The sequence below is a fragment of the Capra hircus genome, chromosome 11 (genome assembly GCF_001704415.2).
Source record: "Capra hircus breed San Clemente chromosome 11, ASM170441v1, whole genome shotgun sequence".
NCBI lineage: Eukaryota > Metazoa > Chordata > Mammalia > Artiodactyla > Bovidae > Capra > Capra hircus.
Window position 1 is genome coordinate 100806356 of NC_030818.1, and position 12272 is coordinate 100818627.

The 12272-nt window shown below is 43.7% G+C and overlaps 1 protein-coding gene across 2 annotated transcripts in view; it reads left to right on the forward strand.

Annotated features, from left to right (window-relative positions):
- Positions 1-12272, forward strand: part of NUP214 (nucleoporin 214) — an 89766-nt gene that overhangs the window by 11356 nt on the left and 66138 nt on the right. For both annotated transcript variants that reach the window (XM_018055995.1, XM_018055996.1), the window contains exons 10-14: positions 248-374; positions 2179-2340; positions 5974-6433; positions 7797-7972; positions 10413-10507. In XM_018055995.1, the coding sequence (XP_017911484.1) occupies positions 248-374; positions 2179-2340; positions 5974-6433; positions 7797-7972; positions 10413-10507 (1020 nt within the window). The remainder of the gene's footprint in view (positions 1-247; positions 375-2178; positions 2341-5973; positions 6434-7796; positions 7973-10412; positions 10508-12272) is intronic.

The following is a 12272-nucleotide window of genomic DNA, read 5'->3' on the forward strand; positions in this document are numbered from 1 at the left end:
TTCATGATAGTGATATTTATTCACCAGACAGGAGCTTTGTACACCAGGAACAGATAGAAAGACTTGGAAAAGGAACCCCTTGCTTCCTGCGGGGTTCATAGCTTTTAGACTATGTTTCCAGATTTTAGAGTCCCAGGGAATGCAATACTAAACCAAGTGAGTTCCCTTTTTCTCCTCTCCTATTTGAACAGTGCTGGAAAAAGCTCTAAGCAACGCTGTATCTTCTTCTACTTGTTCTTTTTTCCAGAATAGCTGGGAATCTTGGCTGCTGGAAGATTCTAGTCGAGCTGAATTGCCTGTGACAGACAAGAGTGATGATTCCTTGCCCATGGGAGTTGCCATAGATTACACTAACCAAGTGGAAATTACCATCAGTAAGTATAGTCTGTCATAGCTAAGCTACGTGCAGAAATAGTCTTCTTCCCATCATGGTTAATATTCAAATCCAGCTCTACATTTTCCTGATGGAACTTTCTCTGCCGTGCACTTTCAGCTTGTCGTAGCGTGTCTGTGTAAAGAGTGAGACAGAGTGCACTATACCACACCCGTCTGATTTGAGTGGATATTCACTGACCAAGGCCACACACTCTGTGTGTCTCTGTGTATGTAAGAATATGGCTGGAATACACAACACAGACTTCATAGCCTTGTTTCTTTGCCCCTCCCGGTTTCCCAGGGCCTCCCAGGCAGGTGGTGTATCCCAATACTCGGTTCCGTGGCTTGGATAAGAAATTGGAGGCCTCAGGTACAGACTTCCAAATGGGGCCCGAGCATGTGCTCTAAGTCTGTCTTCTCCCCTGCTGAGTCTTGGCAGGGCTGCAGTCCCGTGAAATGTGAACGTGAGAAATGACATATTTTTTCTCACGGATCCAGAGAGCAAGCTACTGGCTGCAAGTAGGGAGAGGGAAGCGGGGAGGGGCATCATAGGAGAGGGGGAGCAGGAGGCACAGACCGCTGGGTGCGAGACAGGCTGCAGGGAGGCGGTGCACGCGGCCAGTGTCTGGCAGTAACTGTAAGTGGGGTGCAACCTGTAACACTTGTGTAAAGAATTTTAAAAAGAGCCAAGGAGACAGTATAATGAAAAGGCAGCAGAATGGAGTGGAAAAAAAATCTACAAAGTATATCTGATAAGGGGTAATACCCAAAATATATAAGGAACCCATGCAACTCAATAGCAAAGCGAAATAAATAACCTGATTAGGAAATGGGCAGAGGACCTGAATAGACATTTTTCTAAAGAAAGCATACAGATGGCCAACGTATATGAAAAGGGATGACTCGACATTACTAATTACCAGCACAGGGAACTCTGCTCAATACTCTATAGTGACCAAATGGGAAAACAGTCTAAAAAAGTGGATGTGTGTGTGTACAATATATATGACTGATTCACTTTGCCATACAGCAGAAACTAATGCAACGTTGTCAATCAGCTCTGTTCCAATAAAAACTTTTTAACAAGTTTTTACTACACACACAATCGATGTGTTTATTAGCTTGACTGTGGTAGTCATTTCACAGTATGTGTGTCCTTCAAATCATGTTATACACCTTAAGTACATAGCAATTTTTATTTGTCAGTTTTATGTGAATAAAACTGGGAATGTATGTATGTGTTTTTAAAAAGGCATATACTATGTGCGTTATTTTAGAGAGGTGTCTGTGTCAGGCACCACTGAGTTCCTTGTCCTTTCTCTGACCAGACTGTTTGGTCTGGTTCACTTTACTTTTGATTCTCACGAAGACTTAATTGACAAAATACATGCTTATCATTCAACTGTAAAGTAATTGGACTCACTTTTCCGCGTCCTTCTGTGTGTTTTCCCCAAGAGTCTCCTCTGTCATTTTTCCTGGAGACTCCTGTGTTGGTCGGGGGGATGCTGAACCTGTCTCCCTGACACCGGGACACACATAAAAATCAGAGCTTTGGGAGAGTCAGAGCCACTGCACAGCTGCTGGTGTTTGTGCAGCTGGCAGTACACCGGCTGTCTGATCACAGCTCTGCTTTAAAGGGCCGATTCATAAGGGCTGTTCAGCTCCAAGTCAGAGCGAACCAACTGCGGCTTGTATGCAGAAGAGTCCAGTGAAACCCCTTGCACGTCAGGCTGTCTTCACCTCCCACGCAGGGGCCCTTCCATTGACTTGGCCCTTCTATACCTTGGTTTTCTTTTTTAACAGATGAGGAGAAGACTCTTCCACCTGCTCCAGTGCTTATGTTACTTTCAACAGATGGTGTGCTTTGTCCTTTTTACATGATCAATCAAAATCCTGGCGTAAGGTCCCTCCTCAGGACACCAGAGCGGCTCTCGTTGGAAGGAGAGCGGCAACCCAAGTCATCAGGTGTGTACCTCCACTGCCCCCCCATCCCAGCTGTGGCTGAGAGGGGGTCCTGCAGGCTTGAACAGGAGTGTCTGCTGGGATGAGCGCTGTGAGGTCGCAAAGTGTTATCGCTGTCAGCCAGTCTGTCTCTTCAAGGGAGGACCAGTCTTCCCCTTGAACACATGCACACACTTGCTATCTCTCATCCTCAAGCTTTATTCACCAACCTTTACTTTAGAGAAAAAGGAAGCTCAACCCGATGGATCCCATTAGGTAATTTACTGACAGTACCCTGTTGTGAGACCCCATATTATATGATCTGAAACCCAACATGTTTAATGTGAGAAATTGGTTAAGTGATTGTACGTCTAAACAGTGAAATGTCATGTAACAGTTAAAAATATTATATTTATTAACAGAGAAAGGGCAGAACATGGCATGAAAGAGCACTGTGGTTTCTTTTTTTAATGAGAAAAATATATGCATTGAAAAACTACTTGTGAGATACTAAAATGTAGATAGTGGCTACTGCTGCGTGGTGTGAACATGGAAATTTTCTTTTCTCTTTGTATTTAATTTTCTTTAGTTCCTCCCCCCACACCCAACCCCCGACCCCCGAAGGTATTGCTTAAGTAATACATGCTTATTGGAGGAAAATTGAATGAAAAATACAAAAACACTTTGGAGCCCATTAGTCATCAAGCAATAGCCAGTCAATATTTTGGTACATGTTCTTTATGTCCATAAATGCATGCATATAAATGCCAGTCTGCATTTTCAGCATTTTCTCAATGACAGTCACCTGTGAGAACAAAATCAACTTTTTAGAAGGGCATTGTTTCATATTTTAGAATTTCACTAGTATTTCTCTTTTTGAATTCTGTGAATATATAACTAGTAAGCTTTTTCTCTTCTAATATAGTTTTTAAAGCTCATAGTGTAATCAATTCTATATCTTGTCAGAAATACGTGGACCAGTGGGTTTGGGTATGGTTGAGAACACTTAAGAGTGTCTTATCGCACTGCTTCCCAGTGCAGAGTGAATTATACATCACAAATAGAGCCACTTGGATACTTGGGCTCCTATCAACTGTCAGTGTGACCTTAAGTAATATACTAGGTGCCTTGCATAGACTGTATCCGTGCTGTTATGTTGGAAAATCTCCTCAACACAGTGTGTACTCTTGAGTTGTTTTCTTCCCTTTAAGTGGTCCTGCGTCCCATGAACTCCCTACGCTCAGTTTCTGGGTCCATATATGATAAGCAGTGTGCCCTGTGAAGTCAGGAGCCTGGGGAATGATGTTTGTTTCTTTTTGTTTCTTTCTTTTTAAATACTTGTTTGACTGCTTCCGCTCTTTATTATGGCCTGTGAAAGCTTCCGTTGCAGCCCACGGTCTCTCTAGTTGAGGCACATGGGCTTAGTTACTCTGTAGTATGTGAGATCTTAGTTCCCCAATCAAGGATTGGACCTGCACCCCCTGCATTGCAAGGTGGATTCTTTACCACTGAACCACCAGGGAAGCCCCAGGAAGTATTAATAGATTTACTTGTATTTATACTTTCAAAGAAGTGAACATTTACTTGGGGTTCTCTGTTTTTAGAAAGTGGCATTTTTATGTGCTAAATCACTTCAGTCATGTCTGACTCTTTGAGACCCTATGGACTGTAGCCCACCAGGCTTCTCTGTCCTTGGAGATTCTCCAGGCAAGAACACTGGAGTGGGTTGCTCTGCCCTCCTGCAGGGGGTCTTTCCCAACCCATAAATCGAACCTGCATCTCTTGTGTCTCCTGATTGTCAGCAGATTTTTTACCACTAGTGCCACCTGGGAAGCCCAGCATTTTCATGGTTGTATCCTAAGTATTTCATTCTTTCAGATACAGTGAACATAAACTGTCATCTCTGACAGTTTGAAAGAACCAAGACCTACAAATATTTTGATTGAAAAATATTGCTTTCTTAGTTATTTGGAGAATAATTTTGGGGAATTTAGAGAACTAGCTTGTTTATAGAAAGTTTGGAAAATAGAAAAAAATTTAAACTTGCCTTTTATGGAATTCTCTTCCAGTGTTTTTTCATAAACATCTTCATAGTTGTGATCATATTATATACATAATTGATATGCAGTTCATTTATTTAAATTTTAAGTGTTTTCCAGGTTCTTATGCAATTCTTATGATTTATTTAAGAATGTTTAATATTCTGTTGAATATATTTTATCATTGGGTTGTATTAAATATCTTTTTTACTTTTTAAGTTATTTCATAGGCATTATTCTTAGAATTGGGATTACAAGGTCCATTTTTTATGATTTTTTTGAGACTTAATGTTTTCTCGAAGATTGCTAAATTAGGTGCCTGGTAACAAAAAGTTTCAGGTTTATTTTACCCTTTCACACCTCTATATTTTGATAATTTAGAGAACCAAAGTATGCCTCATTTAATTTGTGTTTCTCTGACTAGAGGGAATGTATGTATTTTCTTCCTGTGAATTAGATTCCCAGTGTTTATCTGTTAAAGTCTCAGGACTTCCCTGGTGTTCCAATGGTTGGGACTCTGCTTCCAATACTGGAGGTGTGGGTTCGATCCCTGGTGAGGGAACTAAGATCTCACATGCTTCAAGGCATGGCCAAAAAATTTAAGAAATAAATAAATGAAAAATTTAAAGTCCCCCACATTTTTGTTGTTGGTTTTATATTTTTGGTTTTTTTAATTGGTTAATTTTTGACTGCACCAGGTCTTCACTGCTGCGTGGGGTTTTCTCCAGTTGTGGTGAGCGGTTGCTGCTCTTTGTTACGGTGCACAGGCTTCTCATTGTGGTGACTTCTTTTGTTGTGGAGCCCAGACTGTAGGGCACAAGGGCTTCAGGAGTTGTGGCGCGTGGGGTTAGTTGCCCCAAGGCATGTCGAATCTTCCCGGACTAGGGATCAAGCCCATCTGCCCCGCACCGGCAGGCAGACTCAACCACTGGACCACCAGAGAACTCCTCAAAAGGTTTTTAAATCTCAATTTTTATTTAAAAAATAAAACATATTACTTGCCAATTGCTGCAGATTTTTTTCTAGTATACCTTTTGGTTGTATGCCAGTTTTTGTACTTAGTCAAATCTTTATCTTTTGTGATTTTGGGGGTCACTTTTAGGTTTATCGGGTTGTTAGACACTTGGACTTAATTCACTTTTTGCCACCTTTGTTTTGAGATACAGTTACATATATCCTTTTGTATATCTCAAAACAAAGGAGATATATCTTTGATTAAACTGGAGTTGTTTTAGTGACTATTAAGAGGCGTAGGTCTGAGTTAAAGTTTTTTCCTGATAATAAAATATTGCAGAATGACTTACTTTTCACTGTGACATTGAGAAGTGTGTTTTTTCTGTATTTCTCAAGTTGGTGTTTATGAAGTCCCGTTAGTCTGATGTCTTTCTGCATTTTCTTTTTCCTTCAAAGTTTTAGATATCTTGCCATATGAAATGTTTGCTCTGGAAAGTTCTACATCAGCTCTCATTTCTTCTCCCCACAACTTTTGGAATGAGGACCAATTATTTCTGGCCTCATTCTTCCACCAGCCCTTTTCCACTTGCTTCCTGTGATGTGGTCCTCCACTGTCACAGCATTAACTTGTCTCTTCCTTTTTCTTCCCTGTGTTTCATTGCAGGAAGTATACCTACTACCCCCACCTCCCCGCAGGCCCCGCAGAAGCCTGATGTGCCAGCTGCCGTGGCGCCTGCCTCTGTTCTGCCTTCATCACAGGCTGCCCCCACCTCCACCTTCTCTCTGCCTTCTGCTGTGTTCTCCTTTGGTTCTTCATCTTTGAAGTCCTCTGGTTCTGTCCCTGGGGAGGCTCCTCCAAGTTCCAGTGGCTCTGACGGTGCCAAAGCAGCCCTGGCCTCTGGCGCATCGCCCTTCTCTTTTGCTCCTCCTTCTCAAGCCTCCCTCGCGCCCACGCCTGTGGCCTCTCCCATGACCCCCTCAGCTGCTTCATTCTCCTTTGGATCATCGGGTTTTAAGCCTGCCCTGGAAAGCACGCCAATGCCAAGTGTGTCAGCTCCAAATATGGGAATGAAGCCCACCTTCCCACCGTCAGCTCCTGCAGTCAAGGTCAACCTTAGCGAAAAGTAAGTAACACTTCAAGTTTGACAGGTAGACATATCACTTGTTTTTCACTTACATGTGGGATCTTAGTTCTCTGACCAGAGGTCTAAGTTCCCCACATTGGAAGGCAGATTCTTAACCACTGGACCACCAGGGAAGCCCTATGTGATCTTATTTTTTCACTTCTGTACCTGCTTGTTTTGTTCTCACCACCAGAATATAAGCCTTTTGAGAGAAGTATCCCTTATACCTGTACCCTTTCGCATAATTGCCATTGAGTGTAAATACTACCAGCTTCCCCCTCCACTTTTCTGTATCTTCCCTTGTTACTGTGGAGGGGATGTCAGCCGATGTCATTGTCGATACTAAACTGTCATGCAGCCACTTCATTCTGAAGGTTGCCTAGTATTCCATTGTGTAACACCGTGATTTATTTCACTAGTCATCTGATGCTGTATACTTATATTGTTTACAGACATTTACTCTTTTAGGTGAAACTTACTTCGCCTTCCTAGTAGAGCGTCAGCATCCCAGAGATAGTAACCTGCTCTCATCTTCCGTTCTCCTTCCCCAGAGATGATCATCCCTCAGTAATTTCCATGACAAAGGGAGGATACTAAACTCTCCGAAGTCCATTGGGTCCCACCTTCTTTCTTCACTCAGCCTGATAGGCTAGACAGTAAATGTTTTATATCATGGTAAACTTAGTTTTGTCATCATGTTAAGTATGTATTTGATATTTTCATTCCAGATAAGCAGATGATTAATGTTTCCATGCAGCCTTCACCTTTTGTAATAGCTAAAGTGAAAGTGAAAGTGAAGTCACCCAGTCGTGTCTGACTCTTTGCGACCCCATAGACTAGTAGCCTACCAGGCTCCTCCCTCCATGGGATTCTCCAGGCAAGAGTACTGGAGTGGGTTGCCATTTCCTTCTCCAGGGGATCTTCCCAACCCAGGGATCGAACCCAGGTCTCCCGCATTCCAGGCAGATGCTTTAACCTCTGAGCCACTGGGGAGGCCCCAGGAAATAGCTTAACATTTGCACATTTGGACTTCCCTGGTGGCTCAGACAGTAAAGCATCTGTCTACAATGCGAGAGACCTGGGTTTGATCCCTGGGTCGGGAAGCTCCCCTGGAGAAGGAAATGGCAATCTACTCCAGTACTATTGCCTGGAAAATCCCATGGACAGAGGAGTCTGGTAGGCTACAGTCCATGGGGTCGCAAAGAGTCGGACACGACTGAGCAACTTCACTTTCCTTTCACTTTCCTTGCACTTCCTAAAGGCAGAAGAGTCTAGGAAGTTACCTTTTGATGATCATTCATGACTGTTGCAAATAATCCCACAGCAGCAGGCTGTTCTGACCCACTTGGGCTGCCGTTTTCAGGTTCACGGCTGCAGCCACCTCGGCTCCTGTTCACAGCTCACAGAGCACAGCCTCGATGCTGCCCTTCTCCTCGGCCTCCAAGCCAGCTTCCTCTGGACCTCTCAGCCACCCCACACCCCTCTCGGCATCATCCAGTTCCTTGCCATCCAAGTCCTCAGTCACTCCATCGGCATCAGGTATGATTTTAAGCAAACAGCTTCAAAGCTCAGTCCTGAATTCCCAGATTAGCATTTCTCCAAGTTATTTAAAAATCCTAGCCAACATAGCTGGACTGGATTCCTTTTTCTTGCTTCCTGTAACTCACACTGAAGTCCAATGGCTTTTGTACTCCGGTTTGGAAAGATTCATAATGGCTTCAGTGCTTGTCTCTGTCTTGTGGGGCATTTATCTTCACATAGAGCTTGCTCTCCATGCAGGTCAGTCACCAAGTAAGTCTTGAAGACACATAGACGATAAGGAACCTGCGGAGGCTTTCTGCATATTTCCTCTGGTGACTGCCCTGGATTTTCACACTCAGCCCTACCTTAAGCAGATTTTTAAAATAAACGTCATGATAGTGGTTCTCTCCAGGTTGAAGTGCATTATACAGCTCCATGAGCAAATGCATCCAGCCTGTCTTTCTCTTCCTTCAGCCCTCGGAGGCTGAGGCCTCTCTTGCAGCAGAGCACAGGCTCTAGGGCACACGGGCGCCAGTAGTTGCAGCACACGGGCTTAGAAGTTGTGGCACACAGGCTCGGAAGTTGTGGATTTAGTTGCTCCACAGCATCTGGAATCTTCCCAGACCAAAAATGGAACTCTTGTCCCCTGCATTGGCAGGCGGATTCTGAACCACTGCGCCACCAGGGAAGTCCTGTGTCTTTCTTTTTTAATGTAAATTGTTTCTAAAACATTTGAAAGTTACTCACAGTATGAAACACTTCACCCCTAAGAACTTCAGTGTCTCTCGCCTAAAAACAAGTGCACTCAATACATTATCACACTAAAGAAATTTAACAGTAATTCAGCCTGTAGCCCGATTCCCATTTCCAGTGTTGTTCCTGTAATGTTCCTACAGCTTTGTTTTCCCCCTTTGTTTTTCTAGAAGCCACTCAAGGACTAAACGTTATGTTCCGATTTTGTCTCGTTGGTCTCAAGCAGTCTTTTACTGTTTTTGTCTTCCTCGGCATTAACATTGGTGAGATCAGGCCAGTAGTTTTGTGGACTGTCCTCCAATTTGGTCTTGAGAGTTTCCGCACAGTGAAACTTACCTGACACATTTTGAGCGGTGATACCATGTGGTGGATGTGTGTGCCACATCCCGTGACTTCCTTTTGTCCTGACGTAAGCGACGTCGTCTTGCTCACAGTTGTGGTGGCGTCTGTCAGATATGTCTCTGTTTTTAAGTTAGTTGTTTGCTCATGCCAGCGATAATACCCAGCCAGACGTACTTGCATAGCCATTTGGTGTTTGAGTGTCAGGAATAATTTTATCTTGGTAGATCCTGAGCAAGCATTGAGCTGTATAAATTCCTGAAATCTCTCTTAGCTGCTGATCAAGGACTGCCTCGTAGCATTTGTCAAAGTTATCTCATTCTGGGACTTTTCACCAGATTCTGCAAAGTACCTGTCTATGACCTAAAGAGTTAACAAGCCTTTTGTCTTTTCATATCTCTTTATAGTTTAGGATAGAAAAAGTGTACCACACCACACACACTTTCTCCCTGTCTGCTGCTCACCACCCACATCTCCCTACCGCCATTGCTCTTATTTAATTCTTAACAGTTTGGTGGCTCCTGGATCATTGGATTGTACTCTAGACCCACTAGGGGAGTCCCCTCTCTCACTGTTTAATCTGGTTCTCTTGAGATGAGGCTTGGATACAAGTTTTTGGTATATTTGTTTTTAAAACCCTCCTACTGCTAAGTCACTTCAGTCGTGTCCGACTCTGTGCCACCCCATAGATGGCAGCCCACCAGGCTCCCCCGTCCCTGGGATTCTGCAGGCAAGAACACTGGAGTGGGTTGCCATTTCCTTCTCCAATGCATGAAAGTAAAAAGTGAAAGTGAAGTCGCTCAGTTGTGTCTGACCCTCAGCGACCCCATGGACTGCAGCCTTCCAGGCTCCTCCGTCCATGGGGTTTTCCAGGCAAGAGTACTGGAGTAGGGTGCCATTGCCTTCTCTGTTAAAAGCTCCTAGGTGATTCTCATGTGCAACAGACTTGTCCTAGAGGATTCCAGGAGGGTCCCGAAGGCCCTGTGAGTTCTTCCTAGGTGATGAGAATTGTTGTTCTCATGGTCTTTAAACTTTGTCCCCAGTTCCCAGAGGTCATCAGGCACCTCTGTGAGGATTAGGGATGGGCTGAGTGTTCTGCCTCCTGGGCCTGGACACCAGTGCACATACCTGTTATTAGAGACACTCCAGTTTACCTGCTTTACAAGGGAGCTTCCTGTTTTAAAATGTTATATGTGTTTTTTAGGTATTTGGAAACCGTGGATATCTCTTTTGGTAACCAAGATCATAAATGGAGGCCAGGGACCGTGAAAAACTTATTTTATTAGATTTGAGGAAAGGATATTCATTCTGAAAGAAATAATGGGAATGAATACTGTTTGTTTTGACTGACCTCTTGTTCTTACAGGGCGAGCTGCTCAGGGCAGTCCAAGTCCGGTGCCCTCAATGGTCCAGAAATCACCTAGGATAACCCCTCCAGTGACTAAGTCAGGCTCTCCTCAGGTATGTTTAAACTCAGCCTGCAACACTGTGTTTATTAATTTACTGCCCTAGACATACATGTTTATAAAGTGAGTTTTTTTTTGGTTTTAGATTTCACAGCAAAAGTATTTCGGACTATGTGACAGGAAGTACCAAAGTGGGAGCTGTAAATGTTTGTAATGTCTGCTCATAAAAGCCATTTAACGCAACCCTAGAATCTTAGGGTTGTTTTCTCTGCTGATTCCTGAGCTTATCCATGCTATATTCCATTTGTGGAATCCTATTCATTTCTGAAGACTGTAGTATACCACCTGATCTTTTTCTGTTATTCCCAAAGTAATCAAGAAATCTCCCACTGCCCTCTCTTTTTTCTGCCTTTCCATTACGACTTGGGTTATTTTATTTAATTTTTCGCTAACATGGAGCACACATAGTGGGAAGGAGGATGCAGGTGACACACCCACCTGGGTGAATTGTCACCAGCTGAGTCCAGTCCAGGCGCTCAGGCGTGTCCGACTCTTTGCGACCCCATGAGTCGCAGCACGCCAGGCCTCCCTGTCCATCACCAACTCCCGGAGTTCACTCAGACTCACGTCCATCGAGTCCGTGATGCCATCCAGCCATCTCATCCTCGGTCATCCCCTTCTCCTCCTGCCCCCAATCCCTCCCAGCATCAGAGTCTTTTCCAGTGAGTCAACTCTTTGCATGAGGTGGCCAAAGTACTGGAGTTTCAGCTTTAGCATCATTCCTTCCAAAGAAATCCCAGGGTTGAAAGAAATCCCAGTCTTCTCCAACACCACAGTTTAAAAGCATCAATTCTTCGGCGCTCAGCCTTCTTCACAGTCCAACTCTCACATCCATACATGACCACAGGAAAAACCATAGCCTTGACTAGGCGGACCTTAGTCGGCAAAGTAATGTCTCTGCTTTTGAATATGCTGTCTAGGTTGGTCATAACTTTCCTTCCAAGGAGTAAGAGTATTTTAATTTCATGGCTGCAATCACCATCTGCAGTGATTTTGGAGCCCCCAAAAATAAAGTCTGACACTGTTTCCACTGTTTCCCCATCTATTTCCCATGAAGTGATGGGACCGGATGCCATGATCTTCATTTTCTGAATGTTGAGCTTTAAGCCAACTTTTTCACTCTCCTCTTTCACTTTCATCAAGAGGCTTTTTAGTTCCTCTTCACTTTCTGCCATAAGGGTGGTGTCATCTGCATATCTGAGGTTATTGATATTTCTCCTGGCAATCTTGATTCCAGCTTGTGTTTCTTCCAGTCCAGCGTTTCTCATGATGTACTCTGCATATAAATTAAATAAGCAGGGTGACAATATACAGCCTTGACATACTCCTTTTCCTATTTGGAACCAGTCTGTTGTTCCCTGTCCAGTTCTAACTGTTGCTTCCTGACCTGCATACAGATTTCTCAAAGGGGCAGGTCAGGTGGTCTGGTATTCCCATCTCTTTCAGAATTTTCCACAGTTTATTGTGATCCACACAGTCAAAGGCGTTGGCATAGTCAATAAAGCAGAAGTAGATGTTTTTCTGGAACTCTCTTGCTTTTTCCATGATCCAGCGGATGTTGGCAATTTGATCTCTGGTTCCTCTGCCTTTTCTAAAACCAGCTTGAACATCAGGGAGTTCACGGTTCACATATTGCTGAAGCCTGGCTTGGAGAATTTTGAGCATTACTTTACTAGCATGTGAGATGAGTGCAATTGTGCGGTAGTTTGAGCATTCTTTCGCATTTCCTTTATTTGGAATTGGAATGAAAACTGACGTTT